The sequence below is a fragment of the Pan troglodytes genome, chromosome 18 (genome assembly GCF_028858775.2).
Source record: "Pan troglodytes isolate AG18354 chromosome 18, NHGRI_mPanTro3-v2.0_pri, whole genome shotgun sequence".
Classification (NCBI taxonomy): Eukaryota; Metazoa; Chordata; class Mammalia; order Primates; family Hominidae; genus Pan; species Pan troglodytes.
The window spans coordinates 23,829,603-23,850,604 of NC_072416.2; the positions used below are offsets into that span (position 1 = coordinate 23,829,603).

The 21,002-nt window shown below is 45.8% G+C and overlaps 1 protein-coding gene across 1 annotated transcript; it reads right to left on the reverse strand.

Annotated features, from left to right (window-relative positions):
- Positions 1-529: 529 nt before the first annotated feature.
- On the reverse strand, positions 530-20,367 carry CRYM (crystallin mu). The gene is made up of 8 exons (XM_009430444.3): positions 20,085-20,367; positions 19,434-19,587; positions 17,540-17,602; positions 11,796-11,897; positions 9,556-9,739; positions 4,047-4,168; positions 3,270-3,354; positions 530-852 (listed from the first exon to the last, which is right to left on the reverse strand). The coding sequence occupies exons 1-8, from the start codon at positions 20,252-20,254 to the stop codon at positions 788-790; spliced, it is 945 nt and encodes a 314-aa protein (XP_009428719.1). The 5' UTR covers positions 20,255-20,367; the 3' UTR covers positions 530-787.
- Positions 20,368-21,002: the final 635 nt, after the last annotated feature.

Here is a 21,002-nt window from a genome sequence, read left to right on the forward strand (position 1 = left end):
CTACATATTGTAGAATTTCACTTGTAAGAAATGACCAGGCTTGGCCGGGAGCAGTGGCTCACGCCTGTAATCCCAGCACTTTGGGAGGCCGAGGCGGGCGGATCACCTGAGGTCAGGAGTTCAAGACCAGTCTGGCCAACATGGTGAAACCCCGTCTCTACTAAAAATACAAAAATTAGCTGAGTGTGGTGGCGTGGCACCTGTAATCTCAGCTACTCGTGAGGCTAAGGCAGGAGAATCACTTGAACCCAGGAGGCAGAGGTTGCAGTGAGCCGAGATCATGCCATTGCACTCCAGCCTGGGCAACAAGAGTGAAACTCCATCCCCCCCCCCAAAAAAAAAAAAAACACTACTGAATTGTATAGTTTAAACTAGTGGATCTTAGAGTATGTGAGTTGTAACTACTAAATAAATACATAAAAAAGAAGTTTCATTATAGCCAGTGGAGCTCCCCCAGGGAGTAAATGGGAGCATCTGATCCCTCTCAGTTTCCTTGTGATAGTAATAGAAGTTACTGAAGCAAACACTGCACAATTGGAATGTGCTTTATTTCAGGGAAATATAAAGGGAAATGAATGCTATTATAACTTGGTAGAACAGAAGAAATGGCTACCTAGCTTTGCTTTCCAACTACAAACATAAATGAGGATCTCAGCATTTAAGGTAAAACATGATAAGCACAAAAGGAGAGTTCACTGGGGACTGGACTCCCTCATTTACTCTAGAAATTATGAGAACCAGCAGCAACATTCCTCAAGCATCCATCTCAACATCAAGTTCCTTTGTTTTATTTACCAGATGACCAGGAATCATAGATCAGTTTGGCTGCAACTGTGTCTTCCACTGCCATTCCTAGAATAGACAGAAATTTGGTTCGCCTTTGGTCAAAACAACTTTTCTTGAAACAACCCAGGCCCCGTGGCTGGCAGTTTCCTGATACATGTCCATGTTGCCAATGCCTATTGGAATAACAGGGACTGATACCCAGAGATGAGCTCAGGCTTCAATTGTCTGCAAAGGGGCAGAGAATATGATAGTAAGAAACACCCACCAACAAATTGTGCATCTTTCTAAATCTAGCTCAGGGCTGAGCAAATTTTTTTTTTAATTTTTTTTTTTTTTTCGAGATGGAGTCTCGCTCTGTTGCCCAGGCTGAAGTGCAGTGGCGTGATTTTGGCTCACTGCAAACTCTGCCTCCCAGGATCAAGTGATTCTCCTGCCTCAGCCTCCTGAGTAGCTGGGATTACAGGTGCATGCCACCATGCCTGGCTAATTTTTTTTTTTTTTTTTTTTTTGTATTTTTAGTAGAGACAGGGTTTCACCATGTTGACCAGGCTAGTTTCAAACTCCTGACCTCAGGCGATCCGCCCACCTCGGCCTCCCAAAGTGCTGGGCTTACAGGCATGAGCCACCACGCCTGGCCTGAACAAACTTTTCAAAAAGGGTCAGACAGTAAATCCTTTAGGCTTTGTGGGCCACAGGGTCTCCATTACAATTATTCAACTCTGCCTTTAGAGTAGAAAACACAGCCAACAGGTAAACAAAAGAGCCTGGCTGTGGGCTGTGTTCCAGTGAAATTATTGATGGGACTGAAGCTTGAATTTTGTATCATTTTCAGACATCATGAAATATTTTCTCCCCCCATTCATTTGAAAATCTAAAAACCATTTGTAGCTCATAGGCCACACAAAAGCAGGCAGCAGAGCAGGTCTGGCCCAAAGACTGTAGTTTTCTGACGCTTGGTCCAGTTTGAATGCTGCATCCTTTGATATCTCCCCTTTGTCTTGTAATTTTGGTAGATACCTTAACCTCTGCACCCAGCACAGATAATTAGGTGCTTGATACGCATCTGTTAGATGAAACGATGCACCAATAAACTGATCCCCAAAAGTAAGAAAGCAAAAATTGCCAAAAAGGACAGAACAAGTTTCTGCAGCATTTTGGCTCCTTAAGTAGGGGCTGGCTGACCTCTGATCTGCCGTGACCTTTGAAGTTTTCAGACAAAACTGGATCCATGTGATGTCTTTGAACCAGGCTCCAGATAAAATTGTGTTGCCTTTGTCTTCCAGTGCATGAGAGATTTTAAAGACATTTACCAACCTGCAAGGCATGGATACTTAACCAATGGCATGGGCTCTGGGTGGCCAGAGCGCTCCTGATGCTCTGCCAGGCATTTACTCTTTTGCTGCTTGATCACGAAGTATGGAAGGTCATGAGAGGGGGACAGAGGGCACTCTTGAGAGGCTCAGGATAGCAACTGTTTACCAACCAGTTTGGGAGTATTTCAGTGTTTTAGGTGTATCAGCTCTGTTCCCATGTACTTTATTTATTTATTTTTTGAGATGGAGTCTTGCTCTGTTGCCCAGGCTGGAGTGCATGATGTCAGCTCACTACAACCTCCACCTTCCGGGTTCAAGTGATTCTCCTGCCTCAACCTCCCAAGTAGCTGGGATTGCAGATGTGCACCACCACGCCTGGCTAATTTTTGTATTTTTAGTAGAGATGGAGTTTCACCATGTTGGCCAGGCTGGTCTCAAACTCCTTAGCTCAAGTGATCTGCCCACCTTGGCCTCCCAAAGTGCTGGGATTACAGGCGTAAGCCACCGAGCTCAGCCTGTTCCCATGTACTTCTGTTTCCTTCAATCTCATAGGGTGGAAGAGGACCTGGGGCAAGGGACAGACTGGCCACTGGGAGCCCATCCTTTGTTGGGCTTCTATAAGGTACCCCATACAACTCAGGTGGTAGGGGGCTCCCCATGGAAGCCCTCCTCAAAGCAGCAAGTGGGAGAGTAGGGAAGGAGGGAATGAACAGGGCTTAGGCTATACTTTCCATCTGACTCTTTCAGGTTGGGTCTCTGCCATTTCCCTTAAGGTTCCTGTCTTTTAACATCTTTGTCCCCTGCCCCTTCCACCTCTGAAGGGTACCTTCTGAATTTCATCAAGATCTGCACCGAACTGATTCATTTTATATGCAAATCCCACCTAATCCTCAATGGTAACAGGTGGTGAGGAAACTGAGGCCTACAGAGGTCAGATCACTTGCCTAAGGACACCTGCCTTTGAGTGGCGGGGAAGGGACTCCGACCCAGGACTGCTCAGTTCCAGAGTTCATGGGCTTAGCACTAGGCTAAACCATGTAAATAATTGACCTGAATGATGGAGCACAATGATTCAGCTGCAGAGTCTGGTGACTCATTGCTCTTTCCACCAATGGGTGAACCTGCCTTGTGCGCCAGTTGGATTTGTGCCCAGGGAGCAATGGATCTTACCCAAAGACTTGAACACCGTGGTCTTCTCACAGTGGGCTGGCTTCACTCCCTTAATCACTTCTCCCAGCTCAGCAAAGATCTCGGCCTAGGAAACAAACATACGCTGACCCAGGCATGAAGCTAAAGTCTGTGCAGGGTTGGCTTTTGAAGCCAGCCCAGGGAATTCCTGAATTGGATAAGAGATAAATTTGATTAAAAAAAAAAGAGAGAGAGATCCTTTGTACACTGAATGATATTAGGGAGGAGGCTGGCCCCGAAATCCTTTTGGGGTGGCATTTGCTTTTGTGATACCATAAACACAGAGATTCGAGTTGGTGCTCAGGGAGCTGTCCTGCCAAGATCATTGTGTCAGTGAGGAAATAGACATGCTGTTATCTGAACATGCATGCCAGCAGCTCCCTTCTTGTTTTATGCCGATTATAACCGTAAAATGAGGCCAGAAGGTGGGCAACACAGTCTTATCATGTTGGCCACATTGGGAAGGTTTCCAGGCTGCAAGAAGCTTCCAAACCCACTTCTTTAGAGGACAGCCCAGCAAAAAAATAAAATCCACTGAGCTTCTCCTTCCAGGAACACACACGTCACCACCCATAATGCCCATATTTTTCTGGAATGGATTAAAGAGGGTTGCAAAATGTTTAGGAGCTCCTTCCCCTACAAGGAGGTGGGGTGGCTGAGGTCTGGAGCAGACCAAACTGGAAGGGAAGTTAATGAAACCCTGGGATCCAGGTGAGGCCAGCCAGGTGGCAGCCCTGACTGGGGTCAGAAGGGCCTCACCCCTGACAGCAGGACATCTCCAGACTCCTTCAGGGCAGCCTCCTGGGAATCCACGTACAGCACAGCTTCTTTCATGAGCTCATCATCCAGTTCTCTCCAGTCAGGTCTGCTGGCTCCAACAGCTAAGAGACAGCAAAACAGACCCTAAGCCCAGGATTAGTGCCAAAGGCTGCTAAGAAGCCCAAAGCACAGGAGAGAGGTGAACAAAGGACTCGTGAACACACTCAGATTCAAAATACCCCCTCATTCCCCAGGCCATGCTCTCCCAATCAGTAGGACGAAATACTTATTAAGAAATAGGCCAGGTGTGGTGGCTCACACCTGTAATCCCAGCACTTTGGGAGGCTGAGGCAGGCAGATCACTTGAAGCCAGGAGTTTGAGACTAGCCTGGCCAACATGGTGAAACCCTGTGTCTACTAAAAATACAAAAAATTATCCAGGCGTGGTGGCTCACACCTGTAGTCTTTGCTACTCTGGAGGCTGAGGCATGAGAATTGCTTAAACCTGGGAGGCGGAGGTTGCAGTGAGCCAAGATCATGCCACTGCACTCCAGCCTGGGCAACAGAGTGAGGCTCCATCTCAAACAAACAAACAAACAAACAAAAAAACTACCTACCATTTTGCCTTTCTATTCTATATCCCACCTCATTGCTAAAAGATTTTGAGACAACCTAGCATTCATTTACAGGGTGTCTACTCTCTGTGGGATGTTTTGCACATACTATTTATGGTTCTCGCAAGTACATTTCAAAGTCTGGTTCTCACTTAGCAGATGCACGAATGGAGGCTCAAAGAAGTGAAGGTGTTTGCCAAGGTTAAGGATCTGATGGGTGAATCTAGGTCTGAGAGAGCACCTAGGCTCTCACACCTCTTCTGCTTAACAGGAACACCTTCCTCACAAAAATCCCGAAACAGAGACATCACTTGGTGCTTATTCACACCCCACTCTCCTCTTGATCTCCATCATTCCCATTCCTTACCCTCAACCAGTTCTTTTAATATCTATTTTTTTCTTTTTGGAGAGAGGGTCTCACTCTGTTGCCCAGGCTGGAGTGTAGTGGTGCAATCAGAACTCACCACAGGCTGGGTGCAGTGGCTCATGCCTGTAATCCTAACACTCTGGAAGGCTGAGATGGGTGGTTCACTTGAGGTCAGGAGTTCAAGACCAGCCTGGCCAACATGGTGAAACCCTGTCTCTACTGAAATACAAAAATTAGCTGGGCATGGTAGCACACGCCTGTAATCCCAGCTACCTGGGAGGCTGAGGCAGGAGAATCTCTTGAACCTGGGAGTTGGAGGTTGCAGCGAGCCAAGATTGTGCCACTGTGCTCCAAACCAGGCGACAGAGTGAGACTCCATCTCAAAAAACAAACAAACAAAAACTCACCACAGCCTCAAACTCCTGAGCTCAAGTGATCCTCCCGCCTCAGCCTCCCAAACTGTTGGGAACACAGGTGCCTGCCACTATGCCCCTTTCCCTCTCCTCACCCCCGGTTCTCTCTTAACTCATGACAAAAAACAACAACAACAACAACAACAACAAAAACTCAGTGTCAGGGTCATGGAGAAGTCTCGGCAGAAAGAAAACTGGCTCCGTCCTGGCCCTGAACTGTCACATCCTCTATGGAGTCCAGGACCAGAATGATGAATCCAAGGTGTCACGCCCCCTGGCACCAGGACACAGGAGAATGCAGAGGCTGCCACCAAATGCCTGCAAGGCCAGGGAGGTAATGAAAATGAACAAAGCTGGTCAGAGGGACTGGATTAGATGTGGTGGAGACTGAGGGGCGGAGAAGCCAGCAGGCCCTTCCGAAGGGGACAGTCATTGTTCAGCTCCAGCTAATCATTACCACGTGTGAATGTAGATCCACTGTTGCCAGATATGCCCCAGTTGTTTTCTTAGAAGAGAAACAGGAAATCTATTTGCATATGTCACTGCTTGAGTTTTAGATTACTCTATGGTCCAAACCAAACACATCTGCTGGCTGGATCCAGCCCCTGGCTGGCTAGTCTTTGAAAACTGCTATAAAGCCTTATACAAATATAAGACAGCATTTATATGCCTTCTTCCACTGCCACCCAGTTTTCTCCCTCTGTTCCCTCCTGTTCTGTTCTCCCTCATTCTAATTTCCAAAGAGAGTTGTGTAAAAATGTCCATCTTGAAGGTTGTTTGTGCGGAGAGTTCTATAGAACAAAAGCACTAGCTAAGGAAGCTTGTAAATAAATCATAAGCTGGTGGGAACAAAACCCCCGTTTCTCAGACCACTCCTTCTCACTGGACTATTTCCCCTGCACAACCACTGCTTATGAGCGGGGCGAGTTCTCAAAGGGTTGTGTGAGGTCACTCAGGCGGATGGAGGTGGGCCAGGCAGTAAAGAGAGAGAGGCCTGACTCAAACAAGGCTCTGGCTTGGCTGTGATGGGGCTAAATGAGTGAGGGTCGAAGACAGGCTTGACAGGGTGTGGGGGCAGGAGGAGGGAGGCATGGGGGAGGGTGGAACTGGGCCTGTCCCTCCGCTGAGCTGTAAACTAAGTAAAATCTGTTGTTGGTGTTTCCCTGTTGTCTGCGCTTGTGACACATTTTTCTTAAATGTATGTGTTGCCTCTGTGAACACATAAACCAATTTTGTCCCTGGGCCAGGAAAACAGAAGAGATGCCTTGACTCAAAATCAAGTCATCCCTTCCTGGAGAGTGATTCCAAGTGAGAGAGGGATCCAACATAAGGGAGATTGTCTGTGGCTGGATGTGAGGATGGAGGGTCCATATGGTGGGAAATTTGGGTCATCTCTGGGAGCTGAGAATGGCCCCAAGGAAAGGGGCTCCCCCCATCCTCCAGTGTAAGGAACTGAATCCTGCCACACCATGGGAGCCTGGAAGAGGACGCCCGAGCATGAGATGAGATTGCAGCCCGGATGTTGCCCAATTTCTTTTTTGTGAGACTTTGCACAGAGGATCCAGCTACCCACACCCAGTCTCCTGAACCACAGGAACTGTGAGATGATAATAATGTGTTGTTTTAAGCTGAAAAAAAAATCAAGTCCATCTTTCTGAAGATGCAGCCTTGGAAACCCATTTCACCATGAACTGGTTCCTTTTGATTTCCCAGGTCCTTCCAGAAATGGTCTTATTGTCCATAAACTCAGCCCTGACTTACCTCTTACCCATTCCCTGGACCCAGTCTGACCACCAGTCCCATGCAGCCCGAGACTTTCAAATTACTTTGATCCATTCCTCAAACACGCCATGTTCGCTTCCACACTCAAGGCCTTTGCATCTGCTGTGCCCTCTACCCAGAATGCCTTTCCTTCAGCTCTTGGCATGGCTGCTCTTCCTCCTCATTCAGGTCACAGCTCAAAACACACATCTTAGAGAGCTTCTCAGATAACCCTATTGAAAACACCCCTCTCTGCTTCTACCTTCCACCTCCACCACCAGCCTCTATCACCCAGGGCCTTGTTCTTTCCGGTCTCATCTTTAGCCAGAACGATCTAGTTCCTCTATGTGTTTGTTTGTTGTCTATCTCTCCTCACTGAAATTAACCACCATGAAACCAGTGACCTTGACTGCCTGGTTATTGTGGCATCCCCAGCATCTAGAATAGTGCCTGGCACACGGTAGAGATTCAGTCAGCATGTATGATTGAATGCGTCATCATTTGACTTGGCTCTCGCCGGCTCATCTGCCCACGTGTGCAAAGCTCTTAGCTTCTGAGTTCACACCATGTGCTTGTCACTAAAACACAGGGCACCAAGACCATCTTTAAATCCTCTAAAATTTGCCTGCTCTGCTCACCAGAATCCAGTCTTCCTGTTGGAAGGCAATCATGAGTATCATTTAAAGCTTGGACTCTGAGGATAGAGTGCCTCAGTTCAAATCCCAGCTCTGCCATCAAGAACCTCTGATTTTGGGCTGGGTGCAGTGGCTCACGCCTGTAATCCCAGCACTTTGGGAGGCTGAGGCGGGTGGATCATTTGAGGTCAGGAGTTCGAGACCAGCCTGGACAACGTGGTGAAACCCCATCTCTACTAAAAATACAAAAAAATTAGCTGGCATGGTGGCGTGTGTCTGTAATCTCAGCTACTCAGCAGGCTGAGGCAGGAGAGTCACTTAACATGGGAGGTGGAGGTTGCAGTGAGCCGAGATCATGCCACTGCACTCCAGCCTGGGTGACAAGAGTGAGACTCCATCTCAAACAAACAAACAAACAAAAACTTGTGACTTTGGAAAAGTTATATAATTTCTCTATGCCTTGGTTTATCCCCCTATAAAATGTTTATGATAATAGTTCCTGCCTCATAAGTTGGTTATAAGTATTAAATGACATTATACATAGAATAATGTCATTTAATATACAAAGAATTATACAAAGAATTCATGACAGCACCTGCAGTAGTATTAGATGTAGACCAGCTCTTGCTATAACACCCAGGGCCATCTGAAGGTCTACAGAGGCCCCAGGCACCCTCATGTCTAGAGCCCCCTCTCCTGCCCCTCATCCTATCACACATATTAAAAAGCATATACATGTCACATAAAAAATTACAGTACAAAAGAAATTTAAAGGTTTATAATTCTTAGTGTTAAGAAAAAGTGACTCATTTGGCCTTTCTGATTTAAATTTCATCACATTTTAGAATTGAGCTGTGAATTACCATTTGCCATAATTTTACATGTTATGGCCAGGCGTAGTGGCTTATACTTGTAATCAGTCGCAGCACTTTGGGAGGCTGAAGTGGGTAGATTGCTTGAGGCCAGGAGTTCGAGACCAGCCTGGCCAACATGGTGAAACCTTGTCTCTACCAAAAATTACAAAAAATTAGCTGGGCATGGTGGCACATGCCTGTAGTCCCAGCTACTCGGGAGGCTGAGGTGGGAGAATCGCTTGAACCCAGGAGGCAGAGGTTGCAGTGAGCTGAGATCTCGCCACTGCACTCCAGCCTGAGCGACAGAGTGAGACCCTGTCCCAAAAAAAGAAAAAAAATTTACATTTTATAGGACATTAAATATTCTTTAGTTTCAGGTTTGTAATTTCCCTTTTACATTTTTTGGAGCAAATATTGTTTGTTTTTTAAGACAGAGTCTCTCTCTGTTGCCCAGGCTAAAGTGCAGTGGCACAATCTTGGCTCACTGCAACCTCTGCCTCCTGGGTTCAAGCCATTCTCATGCCTCAGCCTCATGAGTAGCTGGGACTACAGGTGCAAGCCACCATGCCTGGCTAACTTTTGTATTTTTAGTGGAGACGGGGTTTTGCCATGTTGACCAGGCTAGTCTTAAACTCCTGGCCTCAAGCAATCCATCTGCCTCAGTCTCCCAAAGTGCTGGGATTACAGGCATGAGCCACTGCACCCAGCCAAATATTGTTTTTTTCAATCTCACATGTTTTCAAGGCCCTTAAATAGCTTAGGCATTCTGCATGAATAAACTGGCTCTGCAAATGTAGTCGACTGGTCCCGTCTAGAGAGGAGCCTGGCCATCACCCATCATGCCTTATGGAGCCACTCTACTTACCATTGATGTGAGCCCCTGGCTTCACCCATTCACCAAACAAAATGGGCTCTGTTGCCAGGGTGACTGTGATGATCACATCTGCACCTGCCACAGCCTCCTGGACCGAAGAACAGACCCGTACCTCTCCTTGCACTGTGTCTGCAAACTTCTCTGCATTTTCTTTGGTGCGGTTCCATATCCTCACCTTCATTGGGAGTAACAAGAAGGATATTGGCGCCATTTTTTGGCTGCTTATGTTACACTGAGCCCGGGGATGCGAAGGGAAAGTTGAACTACTCTGGCATAGGGGTCGGTGGTTATCTAAATCACTCCTAAATCGTTCCCCATGGAGAATGGACATTTGATCAGGGGTACAGCATTAACTTAGACACCTAGCCAGGTATTTGAAAATCAGCGTTCTCTACCACTTTCCCCTTTTAAAATGAGTGGAAGTATTTCACTTCTAGGCCAAGAGGCACAGCCTCAGTAACTTCATAGCTATTATATATTAATAGCATAATGATTAGCAGAGCAAGTTCTGGAGCCAGGTAGGCTTGGAACCAATCTCTACTCTGCTATTTCCTGAAATTGCTTCATGTCATTCAGCCTTAGTTTCCACATCTGTAAAATGGAAATATAACTGGCAAAGTCTGTGTGGAACTCACACTTTATGTCTGAGACCCCGTAAAGGAGTTGTAATGGGTGGGAGATTCATATGAAGGATTATTTATGATAATGTTTTTCATGGAATAACTTGATCGGTGAAGAATACTTAGGAAATTCAAGATCAGATGAGTTTGAAGGTAAATGGCACAGCCAATGAAAAGGCCAAAAATGGCAGCTACGGCTGGAATCCTGAAAGGTGCTGGGGTTGGAGGGTGGGGCAGCGGCCTCACCAGGAGCTGGGGACTTGCCGACTTGCTTGACAGGTTTCAATGTTTGGGTCAAGGGCTTGTCACCCGTCAACTGAAAATAAGGCCTACAGAATTTCTCATAAGGAAATATAATACATATGGAAACAAACTTTATGTCTAAACAAGTTCACCAAGCAAGGTGAAAAACAGGACATTTTGCCCAGCCGGAAGTGCATGGTTAACCTCTTCACCCTTCTTGATAGAAGACTATGCAAATTTTATGCAAAAATTAGATAACCTGAAAAGTGACGTTAGAACATTCAGTAAGAGAGGATATAAAATGGTGCATATCTAACGTGACTAAAGCTATGTTATAAAAAGCTGAAGAGGGAAGATCAGAAAACCTTAACTGTCTTTGAAAACAGATGAAAGGGCATTTTTCTTTTGTATTCTTCCTTGTATTAAAAGTAATGGCAACTGGGCGCAGTGGTTCATGCCTGTAATCCCAGAACTTTGGGAGGACAAGGCAGGTGGATCACCTGAGGTCAGAAGTTCCAGACTAGCCTGGCCAACATGGTGAAACCCCGTCTCTACTAAAAATACGAAAATTAGCCAGGTGTGGTAGTGGGCGCCTATAATCCAAGCTACTTGGGAGGCTGAGGCCCAAGAATCACTTGAACCCAGGAGATGGAGGTTGCAGTGAGCCGAGATTATGCCACTGCACTCCAGCCTGGGCGACAGCACGAGGCTCCATTTCAAAAAAAAAAAAAAAAAAAAAAAAAAGTCATGGCCAAAACTGCAATTACTTTTGCACTCACCTAATAGTCTATATTTCTCAAGGCCGTGGTTTTATTTTCATCATTAAATCATACTTTAAAACGGCTCCATCCCTTTCATACACACACATAAAATAACAATAGCATCAAAAATTCCCAGGGGGAAGCATGAGACGCAGTGGGGGGAAGGTGGACCAGTATGGAGACTGCAAAAGAGAGAGGCTGTGGCCTCCTGGTCTCCAGGTCTCATCCCACCCAGTTTCTTGATCCATAACCTTGAATACTTAAAAACTCTGGATTCTCCTAAGAAAAACATAATAGACAGGAGCTAAAAGGACAACTGAATGTATACAAGAGATATAATAGAATCTTTTAACTGAGTAAGCTTGCTGTATCCTCAGACAAACGCCCTCTGAACTGAGGACTGGAAACAGTTAATCAGATCTTCCCCTGACTCTTATCCTCCATCCCCTCCATCAGGGCTTCTGGGAAGTCATGAAGATACAAGAATGGTCTAGATGAGGCTCACAACTTAATTATTTCAGAATAACCTGTGGTGCAGTGAAGCAGTATAGACAGGTCAAGGACCACCCCCTTCCCTCTTCTCTCCCACCCCCACCCCTGGACTTACCTCCTTAAAGGAGAACTGCTCTGTGAAGATCTCATAATGGCTGTAGGCCTGGACCCCAGCCCCAAGGATGCACAGCACTTCACTGCTGGGAGGTTTCAGAAACTATATGAGAGAAATGAAGTGGCAAAGGTCAAGGGAGACCCTAGTAGATGGGTACAACACTAAGATGGTTTGAGTATCAGGTGACTTCTGCCCTCTCTTCTGCCTCCCTCAAGAGCTTGCAGGCAATCAAGAGAATTTCCTTTTGTGTCTAGTTTCCCCTGTGTCAAGTGGGAAAAGAAGGAAGAAGGCTTCACTGAACAGCTAATGTATGCCAATGCTTTGCCCCCATGATCTCATTTAGTCTAGACATTGGCCCTACGAGTTGGGGACTCCTATTATCTTCTTCTTACAGATGAAGAGACTGAGGTTGCCCTGGTAACAGAAAGGTGAACTTGCTCTGGGTCTTACAACTACTTTTTAAAATTATTTCTTTCTTTCTTTTTCTTTCTTTCTTTCTTTTTTTTTTTTTTTGAGATGGAGTCTCGCTCTGTCGCCTAGGCTGGAGTGCAGTGGCACGATCTTGGCTCATTGCAACCTCTGCCTCCTGGGTTCCAGTGATTATCCTACCTCAGCCCCCCGCGGAGCTGGGATTATAGGTGTGCGCCACAACACCCAGCTAATTTTTGTATTTTTGATAGAGATGGGGTTTCACCATGTTGGCCAGGCTGGTCTCAAACTCCTGACCTCAGGTGATCTGCGCACCTCGGTCTCCCAAAGTACTGGGATTACAGACGTCAGCCACCGCACCTAGCCAGGTCTTACAACTATCGAAGGGCACAGTGTGGCTCTAAAGTCCCATCTTCCATACTCCAAAGCCCATGTCCTTTCTTCATATCTCAGGTACATGCTCAGCCATACCCACTTCTCAGAGCTCTGAGCTGCTTCTAAGAGCTGCCTGGATTCTGTGAGCCCTTCCTTCCCAGGGTTCTAGCTATATTCGCTGGGCCAACTCTGTTGATCTTTTCACTGCCTCTGTCTTCCTCTAAAGACGAATGTAGAATTAGCATTTGTGGCATCTCCTGAGGGTGTCTGTGTTTGAGAGCAGGATTCCGTGATCAACTCATGTCCAGTGCCACCTCTCCAATGAAGCCTTTCTGACCTCCTTGATAGAATGCACCAGGCCATAGCACTTATTTGTTTGTAGATTTTCTTCTACAGGTCTTTAAGCCCCATGAGGACAGAGGTAGTCTTATTTGCACAGAACTGGTACATACCTACTATGACCTACAAGAAGTAGCACTGGGCTTCTCAACCTCGGTACTACTAACATTTGGGCTGGACAATTCTTTATTGGGGAGGGGCACCATCCTGTGTATTATAGGATGTGCAACAGTATCTCTGGTTTCTATCCATTAGATGTTAGTAGCATTTTCCACCCCTTCAAGTTGTGGGAACTAAAAATGTCTGCACACTCCTAAATGTCTCTGGAGCAGGTGGCAAACTCATGCTCAGTGGAGAACCACTGGCATAGAGGAAAGACATCACTTGGCCCTCGACACCATATGTATTAAATAAAACCCTCTTCTGCCTTTTCTCTATTCCATTTAGTAAACTTTGAGTTCCCTGTGGTCTGTTCTTTTATAAAATGCTACTCACTGGAATTCTGGAGTATAATATTTAAAAAGTGAAAAGTCTTCTTAACTACTAATTACTAGCAAAACAGCATCTCTGAAATATTAGGAATTAATTTTATCTCCTGCAGCTACCGAAGGAGAGATACCATTCTGTGCCATAAAATATAGTTTAACGTCTCTGATTTGAAAAGGTTTCAAAATGATAATATCCACAAGACTAGAAATCTTATGTTGCTGTCTGATAAGGATAATTAGATTTTTTTCCTTAATTGTTACCATTTTCTTCTGTTCTCAGTTAATATGAATCTATTCTTGAAAGTACAAGTGAGCTTCAGAAATTGTTACAGTATCCCATAAAAATAACCTTCAACTTCCTAAACTAAATGTGTAATTCTAATTGGTTGTCTTACTTGATAATCTGTTGCCCTGGTACTAGTGTGATAATTGATATTTTTTAATTTTTTTTTTTTTTCCGAGACAGTCTCGCTTTGTCGCCCAGGCTGGAATGCAGCGGTGTGATCTCAGCTCACTGCAACCTCTGCTTCCTGGGTTCAAGCGATTCTCGTGCCTCAGCCTCCCGAGTAGCTGGGATTACAGGCATGTGCCACCATACTTGGCTAATTTTTTTTTTTTTTTTGTAAAGATGGGGTTTCGCCATGTTGGCCAGGCTGGTCTCGAACTCCTGACCTCAAGTGATCCACCTGCCTCGGCCTCCAAAAGTGCTGGGATTACAGGTGTAAGCCACTGCACCCAGCCGATTTTTAATCATATGTTTATAAGATTTATTAAACAGCATTAGTGGCACTTCAATCTTTTCTCATAAGCATGCAGGTTATTAAGTTCATGTATATGAATCTGCTGGGTTTCTCATTTAAAGAGTCTGAAAGTCTGTTTCATTTGCATTTGCCAAGGCCTTGCATGGTCTGGCCCTCCTATCTCTAAAGCCGTCTCTCATACCACCATGCCACGTTCCCCTGCACTTCCTGTCTTCCAGCCATACTGGCTTCCTTGCAGCTTCCCAAGCTCATGTACTTCCTTCAACCACAGGGCCTTTGCATGAATTAATTCCTTGCCATAGGATGCTAGGCTGCTTTGTCCCCTCTCCCCCTCACAAGTAACTGATTATCCTTCAATCTCAGCTCAAATATCCCTTACAGAGACACAGCCACAGGCTAGATCAAGACATACTGCTTTACACTCTTACAGCACTTGTCAGCGTTATAGTTTCATATTTATTGGTGTGAATTTGTTTTTTTTTTTTTTTGAGACTGAGTCTCACTCTGTTGTCCAGGCTGGAGTGCAGTGGTGTGATCTTGGCTCACTGCAACCTCCGCCTCCAGGATTCAAGCAATTCCCTTGCCTCAGCCTCCCAAGTAGCTGGGATTACAGGCACCCGCCACCATGCCCAGCTAATTTTTTTTTTTTTTTTTTTTTTTTTTTTTTTAGTAAAGATGGGGTTTTTCCATGTTGGTCAGGCTGGTCTTGAACTCCTGACCTCAGGTAATCTGCCTGCCTCAGCCTCCCAAAGTGCTGGGATTGCAGGCGTGAGCCACTGCGCCCAGCCTATTGATGTGATCTTTGGACTATATCTTGCCTCCCCCACTGGACCCTGTACTACATGAGGGCAAGTACTGTATCTGGTTTTGCTTACCCCATGCTGAGCGTAGAACCTTGCATTTGGTGGACACTCAAATATTTGTTGAATAAATGCATGTCAGTGCTAAACCCTAATATATACTGTCACCTTGAGAAAACATATCAGAGGCTTCAATGAAGCTTATGTGAGACCCAAGCACAAAAAATGCATTATGTTCATCAGACCCTAGAGCTCCGTATACTTATTCTCCCCAACAAGAGCCCTAAATAAAAGAGAAATGATGGACAAGAAAATATTCTACTCTCAAGGCAATAAGTAAAATAGACCCTTTGTTCCTTATTGAAACAGTTCATCTGAGCCCCTGGAAATAAAGCTGTGAAGTTTCAGCCTAAACTTTGAAGTGTCTAAACTTTGAAGTGTCAACCCAAGGCTTCTTGATTCTTCTGGGAGCACAGATTTTTATTAATGCAACAAAGCAGTGTTATTGCAGGCTGGGTCTACAAAAGTGTGGTTTCCAGACCTGGTTGATCCTCACTCTGTGATTTTGATTCAGTAGGCATGGGAATTTGAGTTTTTAAAAACTTCCCTAGCTAATGCTGCTGCATAGCTTGCTTCTGTTGGAAACTTCTTATCTGGGACAAGACCATGTGGCCTCAAAAGGACCCACAGGAACCTGGTTGTATGACTTCAGGAAACCCAAGTTTCTATTCTTTTATGCGTAAAATGAGGCCATTAATACTTTCTCTGTCTTCCTCACAGAAACTCGTAGTCCAGACAAGGGGCTGGAAATGAGTTTGAAAAAGACTAAAGCTCTTTACAAATGACAGTAATCCAAGATTCATTCTGTTCCCAAATTACCAGCAAACATAGCAAGGAGTCCTTGATTACTTCAATTGAGTCAGGTCTGGATATAACTAAAAACCAGTTCATTGAGGTGGGTGCTGTTGGTCTACTCCCTTCGCATACAATTACCAGATTAATCCTCCCATTCTTCCCTCCCCAGCAGGTATCTAGAAAACCTCGACATACAACCTGAACACCTGGTCTTTGCTGCTGCAACTTTCCCTGGGTTACCACATTTCCTTTATAATAACTTAGGAAAACCAGTGTCCCAAGACCTTGTACTTCCACATTTAATGTGAAAGACTCCAGACTCCAATCGTTCCCACAGACACCCTGTTTCCTAAGCCTCATCCTCTTAACTCTAACTTTTAAAAATGCTGTTTTTCTTATAGGATGCCTTGACATTGCTTGGGAACATCATCACCCCCATTGCTTACTGTTCCCTCTGCCTGGAGTGCCCCTCTGTGTTTTTGCACGGTTCGCTAACTCACTGCTTTCAGCTTTGACTCAAATGTCACCTTCTCAGGGAGGCCTTTCTTGGATAATGTAAAATGTGACACCTTCTCCAATACTCTCACTTCTGCTTTATCTTCACCTAACATGTTATGTGGCTTTTTGGATTATTGTTGGTTTTATTTTTTAGCAAATTCTAAGCATGCTATTAATCATTTATTAATATGTACTAATTATTTAATTACATATTATTTATTACTATTTAACACATTATTAAACTCAAAAGATGTTTTTGTTTGTTTTGTTTTGTTTCCTTTTTGTTTTGTTTTTTAAGACACTCACTCTGTTGCCCAGGCTAGAGTGCAGTGGCTCGATCTGGGCTCATTGCAACCTCCACCTCCTGAGTTCAAACGTTTCTCCTGCCTCACTCTCCCGGGTAGCTGGGATTATAGGCGCCCACCACCATGACCAGCTAATTTTTGTGTTTTTTCAAGAGACGAGGTTTCACCATGTTGACCAGGCTGGTCTCCAACTCCTGACCTCAAGTGATACGCCTGCCTCAGCCTCCCAAAATGTTGGGATTACAGGCATGAGCCACTGTACCCAGCCTGTGTTTTCCTTTTTATTGGTATTGTCTACCTCCCCTGTGTGTGCTCCTCTGTTTTTCTCACTGCCATTTCCCTAACATTTAGAACAGTGCCTGACACATGATAGAAACCCAGTCAATACTTGTCGAATGAATACACGGATCTGGCTTGGATCTGTTCAGTTCACTCAGCCTCTTGTGTAGTACTAGCTTTGGTCTATGGGAAAATTATACTGTCTTACCAGGGGCAATGTGGTACAGGGACAAGAAGCCAGTCCTGGAAGCCAGAGAGGTCAAGTATTAAATTCTTACTCTAGCACTTATTAGCTGTGTGATCCTGGGCAATTCACAGAAGCTCTCTGAGCCATATTCCTTGACCTGGAAGGTGGAGAGAATTTCTCATTTCTATTCTTCCAGACTGATGGGAAGATTGAGAATTATGCACATAAGGTACTTGAAATCTGGTCATGCACATTAAATGGTAGCTAATAATTTTGTGAATTACTGATATATCTGACATCTGGAGTTCCAGCTATGTCCAACAGGAAACCAAAATAAGTTCCCCACTTCTCCTTTAGTCTCTCAAGATTGAGACACCAGACCCCACTTGACAGCTCACCTTAATGGTACAGCCAGCCATTCATCTTACCTTGGTGGCAATGGCAGAAACTGCAGCTGTTCTCTTTGCAGTTATGACATTTCCATCCATGACCTTGGAGGAAAGGAGAGACAGTGAGCAAGGGGAACCCCTGTCCACTGCATAAATTAGAAGAAACAGTTCTAAAATATTAGCTTAGGAAGTTTTATAGCATCCTACAAACAGCATGGGTTTGGCGTCAGACCTAGATCCGATTCCTCCACTTACGAGATATGCAACTTTGAACAAACACTTTAATCTTTAAGCACTGGTTTCCTCACCTGTAAAAAAGATAATGCCAGCCATTCAGAGGGTTATTGTGAGGATTAAATGCACTGGCATATCTGGAAACATCTAGCACATGGTGAGCCCTCAAGAACTGCCCATTTTCTTTTCTTGCCCTAGGATTCTCAAAACACCAAATTAAGAAGGAACTAGAGAGAGAAGTTTGCCAATTGATATCTGGACAAGGGCCATGAAACTCTTAGTGGCTCTCCGTTCCTGCTGCACATGTGGAAAGCTTCGTGAAGACGCTCAGATACCACCCTTAGGTTAACCCAGTCTGTATCTCTTCCAGGAGTGAGACCCAGACAGCCCAGGTGATTCTGATACACAGCGAAGGTTGAAAATTATGCCTCACTAGTAAAAACCATCCTCTGCACTCCTCTCTCTGTTATTCATCTCAGCTGATCATCAAAAAATAGGCATCATCAACCTCATTTTACAGATGAGGAAGTGAATCACCAAGTCACTGAGCAGATTCAGCTGTCATCTAGTTTCAAAGCCTTGGGTTCTACCCCCCTAGGGAACCGCTGTTGGCAGGTAGTATGAATGCCATCTCCATTGGATGAGTATAAGTTGGGGAAAGCTAGATATTCTCAAAGGAGTGTTAAACGGCCAGATTATTTGGCGATCCAGAAATTCAGGGGAAAAGGAAGGACATTGTAAGACCCAGCTTGGAGCGCACAGACCTTAAGAGTTAACTGTCACACCTAGGAGTGATTCTTGAGTCTTTCACTAACCAGATGTGTGACCTCAAGCAAAGTGACTCTACTAACCTGAGCCTCAAGGACCTCAATAGAAACTGGGGGGAAGGGGAGTTAATAAAAACACCCATAGAGGAATTTCGCAGAATTGAATGTGATCAGCGTCTCCTTCTTAGCACATAAGTGCCCAATATGTAGCAGTTAAAATGGCGGTGGTCTTAGAAGAGTCTGGACCTATGGACCGTGGACTTAGACTGAGCAGCTCTGAAGTCCAGCCATGCTAATTGTTGGTTACATAAACCTCGGTAAGTTGAACATAGTTGCTCTGACTCGGTTTCCTCATCTATAAAGTGGGAGTAATCATATTACCCATATCATAGAATAGTTTTAAGTATTAAGAGGATTAATAAATGTGAAATGTTTAGAAAAGTGCCTGATGCATTAAAAAGTTCTCCATAAACACAAGCTACTGCTACCTTTTGAAACTATGATTAGATATTAAAACAGGTCACACCGTATATCACTCTGAAGACTCCCAGGGATTATAGAACACCCCTTCTTTTCCATGTCGACAAGGATTCAGTAAGTCAGTCTTCCCTTGGCTAATGGGTTCATTCAAGCTGTGTATTTGGGGCAACTGAGTATAGGACAAGGACATATGCAAGAATGACAAGATTATTATTTCCACACTGTCACATGCTTGAGGCAGCAGTGGGCGCTGGTGCCGTGTTATGCATCCTCAGGCAGTCCTAGAAATAGATACATGGACACAGATAACCTTCACTGTTGCTGGTATCCAGTCACTTGCAGAGGGGCACGTGTAGTCACAATCAAGACTCCCCCTGCTGTGGAGAACTTACTTTTGAGCTTCAATCTGGGCCCAGGGGCCCCATTCCACCCCGGGACAGGAAGTTGCTCACCGCCAGCAGGGTGCCATTGCTGGGCTCAAAGAGTAGCACAGTAGCCTGGTGGGAAGGGACGACCGAGGTGATGCCGCGGTCCTCGTAGAAGGTGACCAACTTGGTGGTCAGCGCATCCTCTGCAGCACTGTAGGCGGGCATGACCCCCAGGTAGCTACAAGGAGAGAGGGAGCAGCTTCAGCCCCTTCCCATCAATGCTGGGGTCTCTTAGAAAGTATCCATATACCTTCCTTTTTCTTTCCTTCCTCACCACCCCACTGGCCCTCTTCCAGCCCCCGCATCCCTCTGCCCTTCCCTTAGACACTATGCACAGTATGTTCAGAAGTCTGGCTCTGGATCAGAAAACCTTTCCAGCTCTGCCACTTAGTAGCTGTGTAAGCTTAGGTAAGTCACTTAACCTCTCTGAGTCTCAGTTTTCCACCAATCAAATGGTGGCATCAATACCTCCCTAGGTGGAGAGTGTGCTGAAATAAACAAGGTAACACCTGTAAAACGCCCACTTAGCACACCGGGTAGCGCCTATTAAAAGTGGCAGCTGTTAGCAACGATTAGGCAAGCCGTCTCTTCCCTTCTCCCACCCCTCCTCTTCCTGCTCCTCCTTTCCCCCCTTTCCAGTTTCTCCTGCCCCTGACCCCGACCCTCCTCACTCACCCCCTGTGCTTGGTCACCGGCACCACGGTGCGCACGGGCTGCATGACCCCTCCTTCGGGACCGCTGGAGAAGTTGGCCAGGGCCGTCTCTAGAGGCGGGATGAGGAGGCTGGAGCTGCAGAGGTGTTCCTCCACCTCGGCCGCGCTCAGGAACGCTGGTACCCGGCTCATCTCGCCACCTGTGCCTTCTAACCTCAGTCTCCGCACCGCGATCCACGTACCCTCGGCTGTGCCCTTTATGAGCGCGCCCGCTGCGCTGTGGAGCCGCCTGCTGGTCACAGCCCAGCCTCCGGGGGCGGAGCAACCCCGCCCCGCCCCGCCAGCCCTCTCCTCCCGCTTCGCCCACCTCGACCCCTAAGGGTGGGCGAGATGGGTCCCTTCCAGGAACGGATTCCCCAAGATGGACATCGCGGTGGCGTGCTGGAAGTCAATATTGTTTGGTCCACTTTCTCAGTTCCTGTAATCAGCTGTAGCCACATTCCTTGACTTTTGCATCCTACCTAACCCCTCCCTATTAACTCGCTTTTTGCTGCTGTCTAGGTCACCGTGCCTGGGAAAGAATGGACAGGGAAAACGCTAAAGGGGCTCCTTTATTTATTAAATTACTGCCTACTGCTAGGAGATAAAAGGAGACGGAGGCTTATTTAATTTTTTTTTCCTTTTAATTCTGTCCCCGTCTAGAGTCTCTTATCCTAGTCTTCCTCCCCCCTGTACCCCCAGATGTCTGGCCTTTGATTGCTAAGAACACACAGTTTTCTCACAGGCTAACTAACCTAACAAACCTTCGCCTTTAAAGGGGGGAAGTTTGCAGGGCAAGGTGTAATCTTTTCCATCTCACAAAAAGCCAAATTGCAGGATCTTTTCTTCCAGGAGTTTTTACCTGAGATGGGGAAATAAAATCGGAAAGGAATGATGTAAA

Bases quoted from the DNA above. Each gene is read 5' to 3' on its own strand.
- CRYM (XM_009430444.3), bottom strand. From the start codon at position 20,254: ATGAGCCGGGTACCAGCGTTCCTGAGCGCGGCCGAGGTGGAGGAACAC. The intron at 3,355-4,046 runs GTGAGGCCCTTC...TTTGTTTCCTAG, and splicing joins GAGATGTCCTGCTGTCAGGG to GCCGAGATCTTTGCTGAGCT. The intron at 853-3,269 runs GTAAGATCCATT...TGTCTATTCTAG, and splicing joins CACGGTGTTCAAGTCTTTGG to GAATGGCAGTGGAAGACACA.